The sequence below is a fragment of the Oenanthe melanoleuca genome, chromosome 5 (genome assembly GCF_029582105.1).
Source record: "Oenanthe melanoleuca isolate GR-GAL-2019-014 chromosome 5, OMel1.0, whole genome shotgun sequence".
Lineage (NCBI taxonomy): Eukaryota > Metazoa > Chordata > Aves > Passeriformes > Muscicapidae > Oenanthe > Oenanthe melanoleuca.
In genome coordinates this window covers 21793863-21819734 of record NC_079339.1, presented here as the reverse complement: position 1 = coordinate 21819734, position 25872 = coordinate 21793863, and the positions used below count along the sequence as shown (strand labels likewise).

The 25872-nt window shown below is 47.3% G+C and overlaps 2 protein-coding genes across 3 annotated transcripts in view; one reads left to right on the top strand and one right to left on the bottom strand.

Annotated features, from left to right (window-relative positions):
- Window positions 1–8026, top strand: part of ALX4 (ALX homeobox 4) — a 37724-nt gene extending 29698 nt beyond the window's left edge. The window contains exons 3-4 of the mRNA XM_056493878.1: window positions 5841–5969; window positions 7622–8026. Coding sequence (XP_056349853.1) covers window positions 5841–5969; window positions 7622–7945 — 453 coding nt within the window. The 3' untranslated portion in view covers window positions 7946–8026. The remainder of the gene's footprint in view (window positions 1–5840; window positions 5970–7621) is intronic.
- Window positions 8027–18594: 10568 nt separating this feature from the next.
- The window catches only part of EXT2 (exostosin glycosyltransferase 2), a 73573-nt gene continuing 66295 nt past the window's right edge, over window positions 18595–25872 (bottom strand). For both annotated transcript variants that reach the window (XM_056492793.1, XM_056492794.1), the window contains exon 15: window positions 18595–21397. In XM_056492793.1, coding sequence (XP_056348768.1) covers window positions 21259–21397 — 139 coding nt within the window. In that variant the 3' untranslated portion in view covers window positions 18595–21258. The remainder of the gene's footprint in view (window positions 21398–25872) is intronic.

Below are 25872 nucleotides of genomic sequence, written 5' to 3'. Positions count from 1 at the left end.
TGCCTGTAGCCTGCTGCCAGAGGCAGCCAAGAACACCTCCCTGCTCCTGCAATGCCAGTGCACACCTCTCACTGGGGATGGCGATGACAGGGCTCGTGTGACACAGCTGCTGAAGGGCTTGTCTAAGTGGCCTGGCTGCTCGAGCACTTCTCCCATGGTGAAAGGGGTAAGCACTTGAATTTCATTCCCCAGCTCTGCCGGGAAGGACCTGGTGACGTGGGCCATGGCTGGCCCCAGGCCATGACCTGGTGATGAAGGACTGCCAGGCTGTCAGAGGAGTGCAGACTCCATCACTGGAGAGCAAGAGCCAGCAGGCTTGTGACCAGTGCAGTGGGTGCTGACTGGGCAGGCCCAGAGGCTGCCCAGGTATCTCAAATGTGTTCCCAGGGCTGAGACTGTTGGTTAGTGAGCTGTTCAGCCTTGCCATGGCAGTGGCAGCTCCTGGGAGGAGCAGTCTGAGGTGGCACAGGGCTCTTCTGCTGATCCTGTGAGTGAGGCTTTTGGAGAGAAAGCCTTAGTGAATTATCCCAGAGCCTGTCTCCACCTCTGGGTTGAGCTATAGCTTGTTTAGCTTTGACTTTGGTCTCCCATCCCATGGGCAGTTCTGTTCTGTGGGGTCTTCCAGCACCAGCAGTGTGGCATCAAGGGCTATTAGCTCACAGCCCAAGAGTGGGTACAGGCATGGGGCTGCAGCTCAGGAGGCTGATGGCAAAGCAAATGCCTGCTGAAAGGGCCAAAAAACAAGGGCTAGAGGGTGGAAATCACAAATTAGACATAAGCCCCTCAATACTTTTCCCCTGCAAGCCAAAGTGCTCCTAGGTACTCAGACACTCTCCACAACTCTGGGAGGGGCTCTAGCTGCTGTGGGGTGCTTGGGCACACACCTACTGCAGCCCCATGGGCACAGTAGTGCCTCTCCCAAGGAAGATAAGGTCATCTAAGGGATAATCCTGCCCTGGAATGATTTTTTTGGAGGTCAGCTTCAGCTGCCTATAAACCTGAACTAAGCAAAACAAGGTGGCAGAAACGTGAGGCACAGGTTCAAGGTGTGATGCTCCCTCCCACAGCTTTTGGCTGGAGGTCATCCCCTCTGGCCAGGCTTGGCTTCCTGGGGAGAATAACCAGCTGCACTGCAGGCAGAAGCAGATGTGGAGCCCAGACAGGCTCTGCAGCTCTGATGTTTCCATCCTTTCCCAAGCTCACGCTTCATTAGTGAAGTAGCTGTTCTTGGTGCCTGGAGAAGGGCCCATGCCAGCAGCACAAGAGGTGGACCACACTGTCTATGAAGCAGTGACATCCCATGGACTGGTCCCTCTCCTGCTCCATTTCCCTGCCTGCCTCGGTTTCCAGCCATCTGTACTGGTGTCTGACAATGTCAAAGCTAATTCGCCCTGTGATACAATACAACATTTTCCTGTCTACTCCCTACAACCTTGCCCCTTGCTTCCATGGCACTTCCTTGCCCCATTCAACTGCACTATTAAGATACTGCACATCCCTGTTCTCCAAAGTGGGAGCCATGCATAAGGCCTGTGCAAGGGCACAGCCAGCAAGAGGCAGCTACATCTGAGCTACAAACCTGCAAGGGTGCTCAGGGGGTGCTGTGTTCATGTAGATCCTGCACACGTATATCACATTCCTTTCTTCTCCTCTTCCATGTCTGGGGCTGCAGAGCCCCAGGAAGAGCTTCTGCTTAGTATCAGCATCTGCTTGAGGCTCTTCCAGCTCATCCAGGCCTGCAGCAGAAGTCTGAGGCAGTGGCACTAGAAAAACAAGGTAGACACATGTATTCACCTGTTATTCCTTCTCCTTGCATAGAAACACACAGGCACACCCCAAGTCCATGACAGCCTGGCCCTGGCTGCTTATCTCCCTTGGGTTATCAGTATCTGCCTCCTGGACTGCTCTCTGGGAGAGGAGAAAGGGATGGGACTGGAAGGAGGCTTCCCTGCCAGTATAACCCCTCAGCCAGCCCCCCTCAGAGCCAGCTTTATCATTGCTGGGACTATTAATGAAATGTTTTTGGCAGTGACCCTGTGATGCGGCGGGGGCTTGAAAGTGAGAGGGAAATGTCAAGCTCTGCTGTAGCAAAATCACCGCCTTGGAAAAAAAGAAAAGAAAAAAAGCAAAGCAAAGCAAGAAGTAATATATCTTGATCCCTTTTCCCCCATAAAACCCTGGGAGGCTGGTGGAAGGAGCGGAAAGACTGAGCTAAGCCTGCAGGAAATTAAACATGAAATGAAAACAAGCTCGAGTTATTCAATTCTCTCATCCCAGGCTCCAATTTCCCATTCCAGGCCACTGATAAAATGGTGTCCAGTTTCAGCACTCAAGGATGAATTCTGGCTCTGTTCTTGCAGTCTGAAAAGCAAAGGGCTGGTAGCCATCTCTGCCAAGATGGGAGATGACCTGGCCTGTCACAGAGGGATGGGGTCCTGAGCACAGACAGATGGAGGCTGAGCAGAGAGAGGAGGGTAGCAGGGTGAGAGGACAGGGATGGGGAGAATGGATGCTGTGAGGCTGCCAGAAGAGAGCAAAAGCACAAGAGACTTGAACATGGTGGGCAGGTGTTACCTGCATCAGAGCAGTGATGGAGTGAGGGGTGTTGAGCACAGGGCATGAGCACAACCCCAGAGCTGCCACCAGCCCACCACCACATGAGAGGTCAGCCTCACTCACCACTGCCATGGTGGGGGTAGGAGACGGGAAAACACCTTTTTCTTTAACTTGGAGGAAGGACAAATCAGTGATGCAGCCCCCAGCTATCCAGACATGATCAATGGCCTGGGTTAAGTCCCAACAGAGCCCACCCACCTGTACCCTGTGCAGGGCACATGGGACTTGGTGGCAGGGGCAGACTGGCAGTGCCCATTGGGTGTGAGGGAAGAAGCAGCAAGAGAGTGAACTGGAGCCTTCTTTCTTTGTCTCAGTCCACTTCTGGCCTCTCCAGCCCCAACAGCACATCAGCTGTGCATGCATATGGATTTAGACTCCAGCATATGGATGAATGTTGATGGAGACATTAAACATTCTCTGTTTCTTAGATTTTTATAGGGCTGCTTTGGTACATAAGGGCTCACCAAAGCATTGTCTGCAGAAGTCAGATCATGACATTACTGTGCACTCCTACTGTAGTTGCTAACCTGAGATTCAGCCCACAGTGACTGCTGGCCCCTACACGAAGTAGCCCATCCTGACCCCAGAGGACACGCTGCACTAGCCACTGCAACCTCCACTGTCACATTCCCACCCTAAAACAGCCGCTCTTGACAAGGAGTGACAGGCAATGAAAGGAAAATGAACTTCTGTTTGGGTTTAGATTTGCTTTTTAAAAGCAGGTGTCTTCTAAGACTGTGGAAATACTAAGGATTAGTTGGGGTTTTTTGCTGACATTTTCACATTATACATTGCCATGCCTGTCTTGTTTTCCCTGGAACACTGTGGAGGTCTGGAGAAACCCAACTGCAAGATACCAAGAAGTTTATAAGAATTTGGACCAGAGGAGAAAGGAGAACTTCAAAAAGCAGTCCAAACCTTGCCACAAGAGCTTCAGAGCTCACTGCTGGCTCTCAGAGTGTCTCTGGTGCCTATGACACTTGGACTGAAGACACTTCTCTTCTTCAGCGTAAAGCGATGACTTGTCACATCCTCCCAGCCCATCAGCCAGGTGACAATTTGGGAACTGCCAGTTTAAATCACTCTGCTCTGTTCAATCCAATGCACAAATGTGTTAGAGCAGAGGCTGAGACCTCACTCTGCTCTGTCAAGGCAGCTGCTTGCTGTCCTGGGAAGAGGAGGGCACAGACCCTGCACTGATGGCTTCTAAGGTTACTCTGCAGAGCCACACTCTGCTCCCAGGTCCCAGGTGGGATGCTCAGGCAGGCAGGGCAGCCAGTGCCTTCACCACACAGGGAATGGCCACGTATGCCTGGCATATGTTCATCCCAGCCTCGTGCAGAGCCTGCACTCTGCTCCCTACCTGTTCTCCACCCCTCTGTGCACAGCAGGGCCTCCTCTGCCTGAGGAGGAACCAGGTCACCGCCGCTAACTTTGAATCTGCAGATCAAAGCGGCGTGATCCAGGCCAGCCCTGGGACTGGCCCGCAGCTGGGCTGCAGTGGCTGTGCCAAGAAGAGGTAGAAGAAAAACAGACAGATGCCTGAGGCATCAAACCTGCTCCAGTAGGGAGCTCTGCATGTGCAGCGTGTGCGCAGCTGGGATGATGTTAGGATGCTTCTCCTGATGCTTTTTGTACCTACTGAAAACTCTCACAGGGTTTTTGACTTGGGGTAGGGGGTTGGTTGCTGCTTTGTCCAGCTTGTGGATGTCCCATGCCAGCGGCATTGCCATGGCTATGGGGCCAGGCACTAAGCCCTATGCTATCCACAGCCCACATGTGGAGCACATGCCTGGCAGCTCGTCGGCTCCCTGCCCCAAGTAGACCACAGTGCATGGCCAGACCCTCAGCTGCCCACTCATACCACAGGCTGGCTGTGAGAGACCAGCATGAGGCTGCCTGTGTGGTGGAAGGCAGAAACTGAAGCAGGAGAGCCTGCAACAACTCTTCCAGCACAAGCAGGAAAGTGAGTTCAGACCAGAAACCCAAACCCCTTATCCCTCCCTGTGGCAGCTTCTGATTCAGGCTGCAGGTGCCACAGCTCTCCTGCTCCTGCAAAAATTGTCCTGTAATCCCACCCTGTGCCCAGCACCTGGCTTTTCCTGCTATCCTCCAAAGACAGGAGCTTCCTACCTGGCATCTCCTTTTCCCAGGTGCCTGGCAAGCAGCAAAGCTGCCCCATGGCCAGGCGTGGGAAGGGCCAAGCTGCTTGTCAGCAATACCCCCTCTGGCCCCCCGCAGCGAGTCACCGTGTAAAACTCGAAGCAGAGCCGAGAGGCTCTAGGAGTGCTCCTTTCATGCACTGGCGTGACCTGCACAACCCAGCCCCTGGTGATCGCCCTCATCTCTCAGTGCCTTCAAAGCAGCTCTTGATTGATGTGTTTCCCTGACTCACGAGCTTCAAGAGGCTTTGAAGACACTGGGCCAGGCTCTGATCTCTCTTAGGCTGATGCAAATCAGGAGCAATGGTGCTGACAACAGTGCAATAATCCACACTGATGTCAAGCCAGTAAAAATAAGAGCAGAAACAGAGTTTTGGTCTTTGCCTTGAAGGGATCTGAGCAGCACTATGAAGCAAAGGGTAGCAAACCCTGCAAAGAAAACTCAGTGTAAACCAAAGGATGCTAGAGAAGGGCACCTGTCCTTTCCTGCAGCTAAGGAGGGAAGGAGTGTTCAGCTTTGTATTTCTTGTTGCGGTTAAGAAAAATGAAAGAGTTGGTGAGAAATGCAAGCTGCAGTCAATGGCATCATCATAGTCAGGATTAGTCTTTGGGAAAGCCCCATCACTGCTGTTTCCAGCCTGGCAGCAGCACACAGATGTATTCACACTTCTCCTCTGAGACTGGCTGACAGCAGGAGAGCTGCAGGCAGAGCCTGGGTGACAGATTTAGGGGTGAGAGGAAGATGGGCTATCCCAAGGCAAATCAGGCTATGGGAGGCAAGAGCTGGGAGTGACCCCAGAGAGGCTGTGCACCAGAAGATGGGCATTCCCCTTTGCTTGGAGTGCTCCCTTTCCAGGGGCACAGGCTGGCCCCAGACCCTCAAGAGAAGGGAAGGACTGTCTCTCCCCTGCAGAGCATGTGTGTGGAGCGGTGCCCTTCTGTGTGCCGTACAAAACCACCCACCTGGTGAAGCCCTGCCCTCTGGTGGGCTCCGAGGGCTGCCGGGCTCCCAGCCCCCGCCGGGCTCCCCTTGCTCACAGCCCTGCTGTCGCCTCTCCCCAGGTGTGGTTTCAGAACCGGCGAGCCAAGTGGCGCAAGCGGGAGCGCTTCGGGCAGATGCAGCAGGTCCGGACCCACTTCTCCACTGCCTACGAGCTGCCTCTGCTCACCCGTGCTGAGAACTACGCCCAGGTGAGTGCATTCCCCTGCCTGGGCACTGCTTGCTGGGCACACTGCCTCTGCTCCCAGTCCTCCCCAATTCTCAAGTACATCCACCCGACCTTCAGCAAGGCTGCAAGGACACCGGGGCTATACTGTCAGGCACTGAAGGGCTGGCAGGTTTTAGTCAGGTGTCCTGCTTGTCTCTCTCATGCCCTGGCCCAGAGGACATCTTTAGAGCAGGCACCAAGCCCTGTGTGACATTGAGCAGCACCCTTGGGCACAGGTCACCCTGCTCAGCACATCCTATCACATAAGCTGCTGCCCACTAACTTTCCACTGGTTTGAAAATGATCCAAAAGACTAATTCATGCCTAAAGACTAGCAGATCCCAGGCTTCCTGTTACCATGTCTGGTTTCCATGCCCCTTGGACATGGTGGTTGGATAAAAGCACTTTTCCCCTGGCAAATTCCCACAGCCGTCTCCCAGTGATGGGCTGTGGTAACCAAAGCACACTTGGTGACATCTGGGGATGCTTCCCAAGGGAGTTGTAGATTTATGCTCCAAAGGAAGGGAGGGAGCAGCCTTTTCGGGGTACCTGGGGCTGCTTCTGAGTCCTACTGAAATTGTTCCTGCCCTGACCCTGGAAGCAAGTCACAGGGCTGCCTCCTCTCCTTAGCTTCCTGTCTTGGAAAACCTGTCAGTACAATAGCCTCCTAAACATTGGGCCAGCCCCAGTTTCACAACACTTCAGATGATGCCAGGCAGACTGGGGTTTGCTAGCTCCAGGGCTAGGCTGTGTCCCAGAAAGCACTCCCTCCATCCTCCACTCCTCTTCCCACCACCCAGAATTTGCTCAAGGGCGCAATTCTGCAGGCATGATGCTCTGAACCTGGCTGTCCTCACAGATCTGCTGGAAGCCCTCCCTCCCTGACACCCTGTCTGTCTGCACAGCTGCCTCCCCAGCCAGTGCTGTACCAATGTTACCCTGCAGCCAAGCCAGGAGTGTTTGACCTCTCTCCTGCTTGGCGTCTCCCATAAACTGAACAAGAAACCCTTTTGAAACAGCTGAGATGCCAAAGCAGCTTTTCAAGCAGAGAATGCTCTCAGCAGCCTTTTCAGCATGTCCTTCTCTTGCCTTTGTAACTTACACTTCTCTCTCCCTCAATGCTGCCCTCCTCTCCCAGTACAAGAGATCAAAAATTTGAAAAGCAATTTGCAGGAGGTGAGAGATCAGAGAGGGCCCAAAGGCGAGCAGTGGAAAGGGGCAGTGGGATGAAGAGCCCTTTACTCTCTTGCTCCTGCCAGCTGCTCACCTCCTCCCTGCTTTCACCCTGCATGCCCACAGGCCCCCTACTGCAGCACACCTATTCCCACTGCCAAACATTGAGCCCCCCTCTCTTCCACAATGTCATTTTATGAGTGACACTGCAGGATCCCACATGGTCTCTCGAGGTGGCCCTGCAGGGCTCTGGGTGATGCTGCCTCGATGGGCACTGCTGGGGAAGAGGGGCAGTGAAGCTGTCTGTTCTGGGGGCTGTGGGCAGCTCAGCTCTGGCAGGCACATCTGTGTACAGCATAGCCCTTGTCCAGGCACGACTGCCCTGAGCTGGAGAAGGAAGGTGGATGAGCAGCCTCACAGCACCACTTTCTGGACACCCCTGACGCCTCTTTCCCACCGCAGATCCAGAACCCCTCCTGGATCGGCAACAACGGAGCAGCCTCCCCGGTGCCAGCCTGCGTGGTGCCCTGCGAGTCGGTGCCCTCGTGCATGTCCCCCCATGCCCACCCTCACGCGGCCGGCGCCGTCTCCGACTTCCTCGGGGTGTCGGGGCCCGGCGGCCACGTGGCACAGACTCACATGGGCGGCCTGTTCGGCACGGCCGGCATGAGCCCCAGCCTCAACGGCTACGAGCTGAACGGCGAGCCCGACCGCAAGAGCTCCAGCATCGCCGCCCTGAGGATGAAGGCCAAGGAGCACAGCGCCGCCATCTCCTGGGCCACATGACAGGGCTGCGGCCCGGCGCCCGCCCGGCCGGAGAGAGCACGGCGACAGCCCGGCACATCATCCGCTCGGACTCCAGACAGCAGTGGCCTCCTCGGGGATTGAATGCAGCACTTTTAGCTACCCTAGGCATATAAAGTACATATGGTAATGTAAGTGGAGTGTTTCCAGCATGAGCGCGGCGGCTCCCGCCTTCCTGGGATCAGCAGGGAGAGGGAGGCTGTGGAGCAGCGCCTCTTCCATCAAGATCTGGGATGGGATGCATCCCCTCTCACTGCCACCTCCCCAGTAACCTGGGCATTTTTTCTTCCCGCTATTTTTCCTGACACCAGATCTGCCTTTCCAGAGAGCAAGAGCCCACTGGCCCTTCAGCAGGTTCTCCCATCCCACTGCCCACCCACCCACACACATTCTGCCCTGGCCAGAATAGTCCCTGGGATGGGGACTCTGGCACCAGCAAAGGGACTCTCTCATACTGCCAACCTCATTTTAGTGGGAGCTACATCTTCCCACAGCTGAATAGGGAATGGGCTGGGAAGATAATCAAAACTAGAAAAAAGGCAACATCAGCCCATCTCCCTCTCCATCTTGTACTCTGAGATGAAGCACAGAGTTGTAGAGGCCTGAGAAGGGGCTGCTCCTCTGCCCACCATGGCACAGTGTTATCACACTGAGAGTCTTTGCCAGCCCTCTGGTGACCCAGATGGAGATCGTCCCAGCAAACAAAAGCTCCCCAAAATGGGCTTTGCTTCCTGTGGTCATGGTCTGTGTTGAGGCTCACAAGCATGATGGTACAGGAAAAGATTTCCTCTGTCTTTCACTGGGTTGGGAATTATTAACTTAAATTTAGAGACAGCAGCTCTGGCAGGGAAGCACAATTGCTACGTCAATCTATAAGTCCCCAAAAAGACTGCTCTAAGAAAGAGCTCAAGCACTAGCACACAGCCACAGTGGCACAAGGCCACCAGATTCCTCGTACACCTCATCCTGGGGTCAGACATGTGCGATGACACGCCCTCCACCACAGTGCCCTGTTGCACACAATGGCTGTGGGCATCTCTGCAGCAGGGACAGCAAAGGGAATAGGCTGGAAATGGGCTCAAGGAAGGACAAAGTGATGCTGCCCCATCTCCAGGCACCTCAGATCCTCTTCACTTTGCAGAGGAAGTAGAAGAGACCAGAACTTCTCTGGTTTGTGTGAACCAACATGCCTCTCTGCTTTTCCCTCCCAGTGCTGTTACTTGCACAGAGCTGTTAAGTAAGCTGTCCTTTGCAAGGCTAATCATTTTACAAGTTTTTCAATGATCATAGTGCATGGAATAGTTTTGGAACATCCTCTTACCCCACTGAAATACCCCCAAGGAGAAGCTGAACCTCAGCTGAGCATTACCACCCACCCAGTGTAGCTCTGCAAGCTGACTTGAGCTGGAGTAGCCATCTCAGAGATTTGCAATGGAATTATAGGATACTATTCCCATAAAAACTGGTCTGTCACCCTGGCCTCTTTCCTCATGCTCAGTGTTAGGGGACCTTGGAGTTTAAGGTCCAGGAATATCTAGTTGTCTTGGAAAAGGTTCCAAATAAGCTACAACCAAATGTCAGACTTCAGGTTAATGAGCCATACAAGTATTTCCATAATGCCTAGACTGTCAATACACTACCTTAATGATACAGTATTTCTAGGTCAAAAGTAATATATTTACTGAAATAGGAAAACACCAGTAGGACTGTTTCTTTTCTCTCCTCAGAAAAGCTAAGACATGCCTTTCCTGCTACACACAGGGAGCCAGCATGCATTTCACCACACCATCTGCATAACCAGGGCCTCTCCCATCACAAGCAGCCAGGATTTACATCCCAGCCCAAACATTCAGCTGTGGCCTTGGGCACAGTGGCTTAGATGCTGAAAGGGATACTGATCACTGAACCAGGCAGGATCATACTGACCTGTTGGAGGTGTATACATCCCCACTGGGCACCCCAGAAGCCACTGAGCTTCCCAGCCATGCAGGGACCAGTGGCAGGAGGCAATTTGTCCATCAGATTTGTGCAGGCAGCTGAGCACAGCATTGAGAGCCTTTTCCCAGGTACACTGGGGATCTTGATGCTTCCCACTGTCAGCAGGCAATCAGTGGAGGGCTGCTGCCTGAACAGCCCAGTACCCTTGCTGACAAGGCAAATTAGCAACATGCAGAGCTAAGGAGAGGGCAGTGGGGCAGGCAGGCATATGGGGACAGGTCTCACTTAGCCTGCAAGTTCTGAAGGCAGCTCCAGTGGAGGGCTTTATCTATTCAAGAGCTTAGCTGCATTCCCTACTGAAGTTAAAGGGTAGCTTTTCCTCACAGACTTCCAGAGGGCCAGTATTTCATGTGAGCTGTTTAACAGCCCAGAGGATTAAGTGCTGTATCCCTGTCTTGTTAGAGAGAGAGAGAGAGGAGAGTCTCCTGGCAGCAGACTTGGCATTTAGAGAAGCTTGGCCCCCACTTTCTCTCACCTTAAAATTCATGTGGAAAGCACATGTTGGACTCAGTCTAATTTAAACACCGCTGCGCGTGCCCAGCCCTCAGCCTGCCTGAAAACACCATGAGGCAAGGGGAATGCTGTTCCCTGGACTTTCTCCCTTCCCACCTCCAGCTGCAGGCAGCCCCACTGCTCACTGGGCTCTGCCTCCCCTCTCTGGGTGCTGCTGCTGCCATTCCCACGCAGTCCCTTGTACCCACACTTCTGGGTACTGCTGGAAGGGGTGCCCCTGCCAAATCTTCAAAAGCAGTTGTTCTAGTAGTTTTTAAGCTACATGCATCTGTACTTACACACATTTTAAAAATTAATTTAAAAGGGCTTTTAAAACTAGCTGTTAAATTAACATGAAAAACTGTATATATATATATATATATACTTATATATATATGTGTATCTTAACCCAGCCAGCCTGCAGCTACTGCATTTCTTAAGGGTCACAGGGTCAGTGCTGTTCTTGCAATCTCACATTATCATGATGATACCTTTTTTAATTATTATTATTGTTGTTATTTTAATACCTTTCAATTCTATTTATGACTTTCTTCTCTATTTATTTCTTATTTAGTATTTTACTCCTGTCTATACATTGAATCACAATTCCCTGGCTTGGACTTGCCTTCAAAGCTGCAAGCTTTGTCCCCATCCACCACCAAAATGTCTCAGAAGCGTCAGCCGTCCCAACACCTGCCATGCCCACGGTGGCATCCTCTGTGGGTGCAGCCCAGCTAACTGGGCTCACCCAGATTCTCCCTCCAGCCTTATGGAAGTAGCAAAATGTTTCTCCCAAGCAGTCCTGGCTCTGCAGCAGGTATCCTACAAGGTGGCTGCCTTATGGCCATGCCCATGGCTGGGAACTCCAGAGATGTCCCAGAGCTTTGAGACCAGGAGATGCAAATAGCAAGAGCAGCATGGATTCCTGGCACTGGCTTAAAAATGGTTGGGTACCACTCACTGCCAAGTACTCAGAGGCACTTCTTGCCTCCAAGCAGTAGTTAGTGCTTTGGTAGCAATTGCAAACCAGTGAGGAACCAGGCTTGGGCTTGCTGGGCCCTGAGGGGTCCAGACTCTAAGGGCTGCTGTGCCTCAACAAGCTCCTGGAGAGGGGCCAGGTCAGCCCCCTGGCACGTCACCTGCTGCCAGCAGTGCCACCCACCTGCACTCCCATCAGGCTCTCCAGCCAGGCTCCAGCTGCCTCCTCCAGAATATGCTACCCAGTTCAGTTCCCACTGCCCCAGCACCTGCCTGGGTAGAGCCTGCAGGGAGGAAGACCAAGACAGCAAAATAAAAAGAGAACCACTCTCCCTCTCCTCTAAAGCCTGTGGCAGAGTGTGAGCGAGCGTCCATCCCTGCTGGAATGCACATCCCTGCCAGATGACATGTCCTTGCAGGACCACGCCTGCTCTGATCCACCAGCATGGGCAGGCTGTCAGGGAAAGGCCACAGGCAGTGACAGTGTGTCACATGTGAGGTCGCAGAGCTGCAGCACACATGGCTTCACCTGCCCCATCAGCACCACCAACCCGGGCCAGGAGAAGCCCATGTGCTGCCTGCTGGTTTCCTCCTGCAGTGGAGAGGTTTTGAGGTGGGGAGGTGCATCCCCCTGATTCCCAGAGTATACTCAGACTAGGCAGCACATTGTAAAACACTTTCCAAACAAACTAAGGCAAAAAGGTAGTTTCTTGGAAAAGGATTGAAAAATAATCAAGCAGAGGCAGAACCCCGTGTTTATTTTGCTGCTCTGACTGACACAGCAAAAAGCAAACAGACTGAGAGGGAAATTAAACCCAAATGGGAAGGGGGTGGAATCGGATGGAAAGTCATTCAGCTCTTTGCAGTTTCCCAAAGGGAGCTGGGAGGAGGCGAGGGAGCAGCCTTACACCCCCTTAACTCTTTGCTGGTAACTTGGTACTGCACTCCCCCCACATAGCTAGGTAGGTAGGTAGAGCTAGGACTTTTATACTACTGATTTTGAAGGACAGTTTTCAATGTATAATAATATATCAGTTTAGGTGTGCAGTGCTTGAAAGAGAGACTGGGAGAAAGAAAGAAAACAAACCTCAATCAATATTATTGTTTTTTTGTTGTAAAATATTGTAACCTTGTATAAATGCTACCTTTTTTTTTTTTTCTCTCTTTAGCTTAAGGGCCTGGGGTAGAACATATAAAAAAATAAAAAAGTTTTAAAAATGTTCAGGAAAAAAAAGAATAAAAAAAAATCATTTAAAATGTTGCCACATGAGGTTTGTGCCATGCAATGTTATTGCCTATGCAACCATGTATTACCAGTTCATTACAGTGGATATTAAAAAAGAACAAACAGTCTTGCAGCTTGATTATTTTTAACTTTTTTGAAGTAAGTTATTGCACTTGCAGCTTTTTTTTTTTTTTTTTTTTTTTTTTTTGAGGTGTAGGGCTGGAATTTCCAGTCACCAATTTTTATTTTTCCAGGTTTTGAAAGGAGTGGCATCACTGGGAAGGTCCCTGCTTCCCAGCCACCCTGGCCAAGGGGGCACAAACACTGTTGTTGTTTTGGTTTGCAATAAACTCCTTCTCTTCTCTCCTCTCAACTGCAATCTGGCTGGTTTGTTCCTGACTCATGACAGATGAAATGTGATCAGAGGGGCCTCCAAAATCTCACGTTAATTGAAGCTGGCAAAAAATACTAACAGTGCCCTTTTGAACTGCTGACGCAGTCCAGAATGGATTAGCCGGGGGTAGATTAACAACAGGTGGCAGCTCACGGGCTGCAGCCTGTCCCGGTACAAAGAGCTGGATCGGAGCCAGGGCTGGGCACAGGAGCGTCCTGCCAGCGCTGCCGCCTGGGGCTCCCTGGCCAGCACAGGGGCACCCTGGCCAGCACTGAGGGCTCGCTGGCCAGCTCAGAGAGCACCCTGGCCAGCACAGGGGCACCCTGGCCAGCTCAGAGAGCACCCTGGCCAGCACTGAGGGCACCCTGGCCAGCTCAGAGGCACCCTGGCCAGCTCAGAGAGCACCCTGGCCAGCACTGAGGGCACCCTGGCCAGCTCAGAGAGCACCCTGGCCAGCTCAGAGAGCACCCTGGCCAGCTCAGAGAGCACCCTGGCCAGCACAGAGAGCACCCTGGCCAGCACTGAGGGCACCCTGACCAGCACAGGGGCACCCTGGCCAGCACAGGAGCACCCTGGCTAGAACAGGGACACCCTGGCCAGCTCAGAGAGCACCCTGGCCAGCAATGAGGGCACCCTGGCCAGCACAGGGGCACCCTGGCCAGCAATAAGGGCACCCTGGCCAGCACTGGGGGCACCTTGGCCAGCACAGAGGCACCCTGGCAACACCATGGGCTCCTTTACTGACTCATCTGGAGCTGCTGCTCCCAGCACAGCTTAAGCCTCCCAGGGCTCCTGCAGGTCTCCCAGCCCTTCTCAAGCAGCCTTTAATGAGGCAGCCCATAATTACAGCTGACACAGGGAGAAGTTGACTTGGCAACAAGAGGCCACAGAGCTGGGGACCCTCAGCTCTCCATGCTGTGGCACCACCACTTTCAGACAGCACAGTCATGCTCGGAGCACAATGCACAAGGTCTCTTGAAGCCCTAGGAAAAGACACCTGGGGCTGACATGTTTCCCATACCCCCACACACCATTACACTCCCATCCCTCCTAGTTCCACTTTAGCAGAGGCATCCAAGCCTCAGCCACCCTCTCCTCCTCTGTGGCTCTGCAGGGTTTCCCAGAGGTGCCTGCCTGCAGCCAGAAGCTGCTCAGTGGGCTGTGGGGCAGACTGAGCCCTCTGGACTTCACTTGTTCCCACACAAAGGGAAGGGTTTGTCTGGGCCCCACCAGTTCATAGCTCTTGTCCCACTGCGGGGAAATCTGGGTTCTGTGAGGGCCCTTTCCCTCAATAAACTCAGCTGCAAACCTGTTTCCTTCAGACTGCACAGACCCATCAGCACTGGGACCAGTAAGGGCTCAAGTCTCTGTAGCCAGATGCTAAATGGATGGGAAAGGACCTTTCTTGTTCAGGCAAAGCTGAGAAGGTGCCCAGCAGTCGTCAACAACCCACCAAGACCCACAGAGCCCCTCTGGCCTTTCCATCAGTCGTCTGGGAGCATCAACTTGTTTCAGATGGTGCATGGCTGTTTTCTATCTCACAAAGAAATGGATAATGCAGGTGCTGTTGCGAGCTTATCTATTCCTCTCACTTGTAGGAGAAAAATTCCTTCCCTCCCCAAGCACTCAAAGCCAAATTCTCCAGATGTTGGCAGAGTTCAGAGTGTTGAGAGCCTAAAGCCAGTTTCAGTAACATCCTGCTTGTATGGGTTTACATCAGAAATTGCTCCTGGCCTAAATGATGCCAAAGAACTATAAAGTCTCTCTCTAAACTAGATAGTGGCAGAACACAGATTAGAAATGTGCATTTTCTTCTTAAGCTGCACTTTCTTAGTGCAGTTACTGGAGTTATTTAAAACACATGCTAAAACTTTTCTCTGGGATATGTGGCTATAGCTCCTAGCTTAACACGTTCCTTCCCTGCTGGAGAACACAACTTTGAGCAGGGCAAAGTTCAGGCAGTTTAAATGAAAAACAATTTTTTATTCCTGTAAACTAAACAGATTTTCCTTTTTTTCTTCCTCTTTTTAAAAGCAAGTTATTAACCTTTAAGCAGATGGATGTTCAATAATCTTCTCATTGGCAGGGAAGGTAACAGCCATGCAAGGTGCATCTACTTTATGGCCAGCTGGAGCCCACATGTAAAGGTGTTGCATTTAATCTGAGACAAACAAGTGTTTATTATTTGTGAAAGGATCTTCCACTTTCTCTTGCTTTGCAGTTCGTAACTTACTTACAGGGCAAAGACAGATGCTCTGAGTTAGCAGTCTGCTCCTTTTGCTGTAGCCTTACTGAATTCCTGGATCTCATTTTACGGTCCTTTTGCCTTCAAACATTTTCCCCTCCCTGTTTGTATGAAGTGTGGCAAAGCAGTTATTGCTCCTATCAGCCCTCAGCTGAAGGCACCCAGCACTAACTGTGCCCAGCACTCAGCTCAGACCTGGCCCTTGCCTTCAAACACACGTTTCACAAAAGAAGGAGCTCTAAGTTTGCAAACAGCTGGCCAAGCAGGTGAGAAATAGTGGGTTTTTTGAGTGTATGGCATATATACACAAGGACACATGGGAGGGAACACAGCCTGGGGCTTGAAAAGCCCAGGTATCTTTCCAAGGCATTATGGGCTTATCTCCTGGATGAACATGAGATATTCACACTGGGCAGCTGGATTTCCATAAGTGGCATTTTGTTCAGTCAGTCCCAAACTTTTAGCTTTACAGATTCCCATTACTGCACAGAATGGAGGGGAGGGGCTAGAAGAGGTAAGCTTCATCCTTAAAAGCACAGTGTGTGACAGAAACCACAGCTCATAATGACACATGGAAAACCTCATGTGGGTCTGCATATCCCAAGTTCTTCACACCTTCATTGGTCAAATAGTCTAGCTCTGACCTTCGTACAGCCCCCCTCAATGGAAATTTAGGTTAAAAATATAATAGGTGTGACTTCATAATTAAGCTGGTATTTTCTTAGTCATAACATCCCCACTGCATAGTCTGGTACTGAGCACTGGCACAAGTTTGTAGACCTAATAAAATCATAACCAAGTTACACTGATCTCTGTCCATGATCACTACAGAGTTGTCATGCTTGTCTGGAACAGGAGCACTTCCTGTTTATGCAAGTAAACAGGCATTTAGCATGACTAAAGGAAATTTGAAGGACAATTACTGGATCCTTTTCCAGACAAATGAAGACAGCAAACAGGCAACCTTGCAGGAAGAACCTTTGAGCAGCACTGTTTTCAGTCGGAAAACTCCCTTCGTGCTGCTAGCTCCAAGCCAGTCCACATAATTGCCTCAATTGTCCCTGTTATCCTTTAATGGGAAACATAACTCACTTTCAAAGCAACCACAAGAAGCTGCAGACAGGGGAATCCTGAAGATCAGCAGAGGTGGGACTGCATTACGGCCATTTCCATCAGGCTGAAATTACACAGAGTGCACCAGGAATGTCTCTAAATGGCTTCATGCCAGGACCCGCTGAAGCCTGCTGATTCTTAAAGTCAAGGCTAACAGTCCTCTACCTTGGTAGTAAGGAACCCACAGCTCCAAACAATTCAGACAAAAGTGTAGCTGTTCTGCTAAATCCCAGGCTTGGGATACTGGTGTTCAATCCTGTTTTTACCCACAAATCTCCAAAGGGCATCCAACCACCTCTCTCTGTTTCCTTATCTGCAGCTACAAAGAAGAGGCTGATCCATGAAGCTCAATTTCTTGCACTTAGATACAGCAGTGGCAGACACCATAAAAAGAACTTACACTGTCCTCCAGGCACTCCCAACAGCATGGGATACAACTTAAGGACTTGTGATTCAATAGTAAAGCTAAAGTGTTCTGCCTGAATTTTCTGCTAAGCAAATGCTATCTCTGTCACATGCCAAGGTTAGCAAAAGGTTTGAAGTGGCCACCTGCTCATGGGATAACTTGCAGATCCTACAGAATATTTTGTTTGGTATTTTCTGGCAGGTTTTGACAGAAATTACTGTTTTCAGCCTAAAAATTGAAATGAAAAAGCAGTATAGGTGGAATACTTGCCAGGATTTGCTTTGTTCTTCTCAGCTCCTCAGGATCAGACTGAAGTAGCAACTGGAGCAATTGGAATTGGAAAATTTTCTAGCATAGAATTTTCTAGCTCATTTTCTAGCATATATTTAATCAAACATAAGTTTGTAGATTTTTTTCCCATTATTCAAGTACATGGACGAGACTATCCATGACTACAAGAACTACACACAGTTTACATTTTAGTTTACAAAAGAACACATTTTGCAGCAGTCATAGTAAAATTTAAGTATGCAAATCTTCAAAGAGAAAAATGTTAAAATTTATACTCACTCTGTCCAATCTCATTTTCTTGTCAGCACCATTGATTTTAGTTTTTATTCTGTGTATCATGCTTCAGTTGTGAGAGCAGCTTCCACGTAAGAGGGCTGGACAGATTTATGCAGTACCCATTAACCATTCTGAGATCTTTCCTGATCAAAAAGATGCTCTAGCTGTGAGAAGTACCCAAGGTATCAGACATTTGTTATGGAGGGCATTCATATCAAATCTTGGAGGTACATTTAACATTAAAATTGCCCATCTAAATTCATTTTGATGTGTCTCATATAACATCTTTCTAGAACGCTCAATACTCACCAAGACAGCCTAAAAGAAAAATGAGTCAGAAGTACTGAGCATCACTTAAATCCCACCTCACAATTATTTTGACCTCTGTGTCTCCAAGGTCCTTGAGATTAAAAGGCCCTTGAACAGATAATTAAGAGGAAAAACTTGTTGCTAGAGTAAAGTATATTTGAACCACACCAGTGGAAGCATGATGGATGGCAGGAGGTTCCAGAGCAGGAGCTAGAGATGGAAGGACAGTCATTCAGAACATTAGGGCCTGAAGTTTCACATCTGGTAATAAGATGGTGGAGCTGTGAGGAAAGAAAAACTCATGCATTATAGGAAGAGTTGGTGATGTTAAAAATGCATGCCTAGGACTCCCCATGACTGACACGGCAGCCCCTGCAGCCTGCAGCACATCCCCCTTTGCTATGAACAAGCAGCAAGGTGTGCCATGCACACACTGCCCTTTTGCAGCATGATCCACAGGGATTGTGCTGCAGCACTTCTGGAAACAAAAAGCTGCCATCACATTGGATACCACAATCTCAGCGACTCAGCTGAAGATCTCTTCTCAAAAGCACAGTTATTTAACATCTGCTGTATCACTTTGCAAAAAAGAAAAAAAAATCTGTTCCATATTTCTCCAGGACAAATGCTATTGTCAAATCTTGGCAGAAAATTAGAGTAGCAACTACTCTCCCCAAAAGGTGATTGGGACGAATTCATGCAGACCAAACTTCTGTTTTCAAGACAACTATCAAACTCCAGTTATGAAAAGACAAAATATTGACAGATCTTCCCAAAGTGCATTGTGGATATTCAAGTCTAGCATAGATTCATATAGTAAAAGAGCTTGTCACTGAAATTCTCCCTTCTGAGTTGATTCATGCTTCCTTGTGCCACTCCAAAAGTGAAATACAATAAACACTCATGTGGTTTAATTTTTAATATACAATTATTAAGCTTTTTTTGGATATCATATATACAATGGAAAGTTTAAAATTATCTTAATTTAAAGATTGACAAAAACCCCATTCCAAATCAGACACACAATTACATCTTACCTTTACAGAATTTGTATCAAGAACATCACAATAGCAAGCAAGTAGGCAATTTTACCATTTTTCTTTATGGTCAATTGACCAATTTTCTTCATGGCACTAAACAGAGACAAATGGGGTTGTAAATGAGCTAGCCCTGTAAAAGCAACTGTAAAAGGCCAAAGGATAAAACATGATTGTTAGGGGTCACTGGGCATTTTGTGCAAGAGGAAACTACTCAGATGCTCCTGGATGCAGACACAAGGACCTGTTACCTTTTTACTGACTGGAGATTATAGCTCAGCTTAGCAGGACTGGTTTGGCTGTCTACACCTAAAAATACTCAACCAACTATTTCAAATCCTCAGTGTCTTTTAAGACTCTGAGCAAAACAAACGTTTTACTGGCTTCCTGAGAAAGAATCAAGGAATCTACAGCAGCTTCACAGCTCTGTAAGGAAGGTGTTATAACTCAGTGAAACTGCTAGGGCCTGCCAAGCTGAGATCAGCTCCAAAAGGGCAGCTAAAACTGAAGTGACTACTGCACTGTCACAGCTACTCTTTTAAAACAAACTTCTCAAGGGAATTATTCTGGTATCTCCTGGTGCTCAAGTACCAGCACATAAATCAACAGGATGATTCAATAAGAAGGTTCATGTTAATAAACCTGAAAGGCTACAAAGGAGAAATAATGAGTAACAACCCCTCCTCTCTCTCTCATGATAGTCACTGTGCAGACAGCAGTTGTCACTGCAACAGCTATCCTTTTAGCTCCCATAGCAACTCAGGAATGAAACAGAGTGCAGCAAAAAACATTTACTAGTAATTAAACACTCCCAAAGAGTCAGATGATACAGTTTACAGGCACATCCCAGGGAGGTTATGAAGTGAAGCATCCCCTCAAAGCTATTGTTCCAGTATGATTTTCATTCACAGCACATCCACTGCATTGGGCAATAAGATAAGTCTTAGTGGGGGTGAGACAAATAGGAGCAGATGTTTCCTGTTTCTAGCCTGACTTTCATTTGGTTTCTGTCATTGCTGCGTATCCAGCTTAGGAGAGGGGGTGAACCATGATGTCTAACACTTGTCCTATTGTTTGGGGTTTGGCAAATCTGAGGAATAAGGTTGCTTACACTGTAACAGAAAAACAGCCCATCAAGTAGGATGTGTCTGTAACCAGCAGCAACAGCAGTTTCAAAAGACAGTGAAATCCCACTTATCTAGTAACAAACATTTCATCAGTGGAGCTAGAAAAGAGATTGTTTTCTCAGCCCAACTTAGGACCTACATTAATACTGAAGGGCAAGAGTAACAGACCAGGCAACTTTATTTCTAATTTTGTTGCATTTCATTTTTTCATTCAGGTTCATTTCAGTATAGAGAAACAATTCAAATGCATCTAAGAAATGTATACCTTCTCTCAAAGACTTCCTAAGCTATATGTTTCAGCCTGTGGCAACAGGTTCCTTAAATTACAAGCAAAGACACAATAGTTTTTCCAACAATGGTAACTTACCAAATGGAGTTTGTAAGTGTGCATTAACTGTGTCTTACACATACATGTGCCTATACATTGAAGCTGGAACTGGGAGTTTCTGCAAATATAGGTGTTTTACAAATTAGTACACTGCTTGCTAAGCAGGATTCAGGCATGAAAAACATATTTCATACTTCATCCCTATTGATGGCTACAATGTAAAACTGTAACCTGATTGCTGGTTTGATAACGAAAATATAAAATTTAAGACGACTAAAGACAAATCATTTTCTGTATAATACAGCTAGTACTGATATAGAGTCAGAGTCTTTTGCATGAGTGCAGCAGAAAATCTGAGATTTACACAGGAAGTGCAGCAATTGCAGTTCTTTCCTGCAGGTCTCTGCTTTGAAGGAGAGTATCCTCCTGGTTGCTGTGTCTCCATCTCCATCAAAATAATTTCAGTAAGACAAAATGCTTTGCTCTTTAAACTAGATGAAAACAGACAGATTTTTGTTTGTGATGTTGTAAAAAAATAAACATTTGTCTCATATTACAGAAGAAAATATTTGTTACACAGTTACTTAAGACAACAGTTAAAGCTCAAAAGACAGAAGTCCACCAGCCACACAGGAAATAAACTCCTTCCAGAAGAGAACATTGCAGACAGTTGCTTTGAATGGATGGATGCTCACTAATCAGAGAGCCTGCAGCACATTTGATAGAAGAGGTCAGTCATGCCAGTCAGACCAAAGAGAGCAAGACCCTGTTTTATTCTTCCAGGTGCACAGCCTCCTTTGGACAAAAGTGTGTGTTTAACATTCTTTGGAGAACCCACAAATAGATTTGATGACATTCTTTGGAGAACACACAAATAGATTTGATTCTCTGTGAGCAATAGAGAAGCAATTGTTCAGATCACAATTACAACTTTGTGCAATGTAAAAGAAAGATAGTATTAATTTCCATCCCCCTCAGATGCAACCCACTCTCTTGCAAGTTTTGTCTTCAGGGCCTTATATTCCTCATAGCACCTTTTCAGTTGTTGTTTTCCTCTCTGAGGTTTGTCTCACTCTTTACAAGCTGCCAATATTGGGAAAACTCTTCAGTTTCTCAGGAAAGTCATCTTTGTACAGGACGGGATCAGCACGATGCTCCACCACTTTGAGAGGCATGGTCCCAAAGACAGAGGCAAACTTATTGATGCATTCAGACCTGGTGAAAAGGAAAGCAGTGTAATTAAGAACTCAAACAACTGGGCTGGCTAGCAACTCCCACACCAAAATTACTGGTAGAAACCTTCCCTCTTGCACTTGGAAGTATTTCAGCCATGCTGGCTACTAATAAATAAAAAGAGAGCTTCACTGCAGAGAGAACAGAAAAGAAGCTGGTGTTCTTTGATTTATCCATTTAATCACACAGAAGAGCAAGGGGATGCTGGCAGCAGCACATGTGCACATGGAGGTCAAAGCTTCCCTTCTCCCTCCCCCTAGAATTCCAGTCATTCTTAAAGCAATGTACATGCTGTAAACCAGAACAGATTAACTGCCAACATGTCTCTTAAAGGGCCACTGTTGGGTCAATTTCCTTTATAACGAAGGTTTTGCAAAAACCAAGGCTTTGTGAAAACAGAGTTCTAAAAAAAAAAAAGTCTGTCTTTTTTCAGGCTTCTTCAGAAGCTCTATCTTTTCCCACAAAAAATAAACATGCCTCAGAGAATAGGCAGAGCTGATCGTACTGTAACTTAAATTTGTACTGTAACTTAAAGGTGAAGCTGAATTAAAAGTATAAAATGAAACAAATTAACTTATTTTCCTTGTCTAAATAAAGATATATTGAGCAAGAGGACATCACATTAGCAAAAAACTGGACCACTGATGACTCTCAGTTTTAATAATCTCAGGTGTCAGTAATGTGGAAAGGCAAAGCCATGTTCTCCAAAAAACAAGCAAGCAGATGTTTAACCGTTACATTGCTCCTTTGACTCTTTCACTGAAGGGCACTGTACCTGTGGAAACAAGGCAGAGAAAACCTGGCTCATTTCACCCCAGTCAATGCTCAGCTAACATTAGCTGCTTGCTACATCAAACAGCTTTTAAGGGATTCAGATACCAAGAATCATGACAACAGTAACCTACACATAACAGAGAGCTACAGAAAACAGGTGACATTTCTTTTGCCATTCAAAAGAGAAAACAAAGAAAGAAATGAGCACTTTGACTCAGCTGCAGAGACTGATGTGCTGCAGGCAGTCACAGAGCAGGTCTCTCGCTCTCCAACCACTGCTCCCTCTCCCGACCCCTTTGAAGGGTTAGGGGGTCACTATGGCTCCAGGATAATTTTCCTCATCAGGACCAGGTCAATCACACCAACTGAGTGTGACAGTTCTATGATGGGGACTGTTCAACACTGCCCCAAACACTCTTTTGAAGTAGACAGGACAGCAAGAGCAGTTTTCAAAATTATTTCCTCAACCACATAGCTGTTTCAAGCTATAATGGTCGTAATTCAGACCATTTTCTGCCCTGAGAAAAGTGTCAGAAAACTACTTCATATGAAGTGATACTTGAATAAAATATTTATATAGGTAAATACAGACGCTTTACTTTCTGCTACCTTCCCATCCTCTCACACTTTGTCCTACATCATACCTCCTTCATATCTTCAGATTCAAATCATTGGGACCACAAACAAAGGGAAAAGGAATTCAGAGTGTAAGAGAATATCATCTACAGTGGGACACAACCTCTAGTCCTGTGACAAGCACTATCTGCTCCAGTGTAGCACAGATCTGACATAGCAAAGGAGCCACCCGTGAGGACTGAAGTGAAGACCCAGGTAGCTGTTCAATATCTGCAATAATGAGGTGAGCCAACAATAGAATGAGATTTGAACCTCAGGCACTGAAAGGTTGCAGTGGGTCCTGCAGACAGCAGGATCTTAGTGTTATCTCCAGGAACATTACGCAGTTTCTGTTTCTTCCATCAGATGCCCACCGTGAGGTATCTTAAACACAACTGATTTTTAGCCAAAGTCAGACTTTCAAATAATCTGTTATTTGTAAGAAATGTGGTTAACTAATCCATGATGTGTATTGGAGAAGCCTCATGGCAGGAAACCCAAAAACTTCATAGGCAAGGAGGTAGATGCACTGGGAGATGTGCATGTGAGAAGTTTGCACAGCTGCTGGCCTTCACTGGTTTCTGGAACACAAGAATACTTTTAGTCTACTGGTTCAAATCCTGCCTTTGCCAGTAATGACTGAAAGACATTGTAATGTAACAGCTGCTTGGTGGCTGGTGTGAAATGAATTAGTTATCTCAGCCTACTGCCTGGTGGGCAGGTGTCCACATCAGACCAGCCATTGTCACAACCAGAACTAAGTGGCACCCTCAGAGCAAAAGACAGAACTAAATGGATAGGGCAGACAAAATCGACCTCTCCTCTTCAGAGGTTATACTTTCAAATCAAAAGTGAGGTCTTATGACAAAATATCAAAATGGGATCCTTCTACAGCCAAACTTATTTTGGTCACAAATTCATTTAAGCCTGCAAGTACAATATCTTTAATCACCAAGAAACCATTTCATTGTTAAATAAATGGTAAAAATTGAAAATGGAAGTATTACTGTGTTCTAAACACTCTGGCTGAAGCAGAACTCAGGCCTCCACAAACAAATATCAAATTCAAAGATCAGAAACAGGCTTTTTTAAAGGAAAGAAATGTCATGCACAAGCCACAAAATGTGTTTGAAAGAAAGACACTTTCCAAAAATTTCACCTCTGGCACTGAACTAAATCACTTGAATTCCGAAGTCCTTGACACTTTTGGACAATATAAACCAGAAAGGATATCTAGAACATTAAACACTGAAAGCTAGGTAGCTAAGAGAATGCAATGTCATCTCAATATGGAGGGAAGGTGTTTGTCTTAGTTGTGTCAATGGTTTTGCACATTTAAAGTAATAGAGGCATTTTTGCTACCAAGAATTATTTTTTTTCCTTGCTTCTTTGCCGACAATGTGCAGCCGTGCTCAGCTCATTAAGACATTAAGATTGTGTGAACTCAGAAACTGACAGCCCCATTGCTCCTGGATGAACTTGGTGTTTGTTAAGGTCTCTCTTAATCAGGTTGCTCACTGGTATAATCCAAATAACTTTTTGGCAGGGTAGCCCTGTACCTGCAGCCTTTGGCTAACTGTGGCCTGGGCAGTTTGCCTCTCAAGGAAATGGTTTCCTATTTTGACTCTGACAAATACTCACATGTCCTAAAAAAAACACTGCTGTTCTTGTGGCTGCAGAAGCAGCTCAGCCCTTTGCTATATTTACTGCACTGGCACTTGCCCTCTAGATTGCATTTTACAGAGCTCTCCATTTTGAGAGCCAAAGATGCTAAAGGCAGCAAACTTGTTGCTCCTTAAATACCTGTAAATACAGGGATTAGAAGACCTTCCTGCAGCTTCTTCTGTGACCTGATGTAAAGGCTAACCTCGTAGGACATGAAGGGAATTCTTGGTTCAAAGCTTTCTTCAGTTAATGTATTTTAATGATGGAGTTCAATAACCCTGGGGACTAAAGTCTTCTATTTATCTCAAATAAATTATGCAGCACGAAGAATAGCAGAGTTTGCTTTCCCATGATTCAGTGTATAGCTAAAAGAATAAAATTTCTTAATAAGAGACAGAGTTCAACTGTACCCTCTTCCTCCTTTGTCTCTACTGAACGAGTTAAAATGCCCAACAAAACCAATTAGTTACATATCTTTCCTGGATAGATCTCCACAATTGACTTCTCAAACCTTCTCCATTTACAAAACCAACAGGCAGTTGCTGGGCATCTCTCTGCTATTTCTGAACCAGAAACCTAACACTAACTGTAGTGCATGCACGTGACAACCCTGATAAACTGTTTGTTTCACAAACAGTAGGTTGATCCCTGGATATCCGGGCAAGTAATTAGCTCAGACTACCTGTTTGTTATTTCTGAATGCTAAAAAGCAAGGAGTCAGGCACTTGGGGAAGCTGCAAGTAAAGCTGATAATGGCTCTTTGCCTGACATCTCAGGTATTGTTCTTGATTCCCAACACTGTAAAGTTATCAGTACAAAGTTATTCTTTTAAAATGACAAGAATTCCCTGATGCATATACTTCTTTCCATTTAGCTTCTCTCCTGACCCTGAAAAGTGTTAGTGAATAGATAGACAGACAGATAGCTAGACAGACATGAGAGCCTTACTCACTGCTAAGTTAGGAAAATTTGCTCTAGGAGTTGTTACCATTTATTATCCACTTTAAATTAATATCTAGTTTAGAAGATTTAAAAAATAAACCTTTTCAGATTCTCAAATAACTCCCTTATATTTAGGTAGATGATAACACAAGGCAAGAAGGCATTAGGTGTAGCAAGCAGTTTCAGCATGATATTAAGGATTTTCAAAATCAAGTCTGAATATACCTAAACTGTACAGCTCTCCAGATTCTCCACACTCAGACTCTATCTCAGCATGTACTTCTTTGTCTGGGCAAATAAAAATATGTGGATTTGCATACTTCTAACACTTCCCATAACCCAGTATTCTCCACTTTTCAAAATTTCAAGACAAGCAAAACAACAGTTTAAACATGTTCTCAATAAACTGTCAATGACACTTTACTGTGAGGATACAAGAACTGCTATAGACATGGAAACAT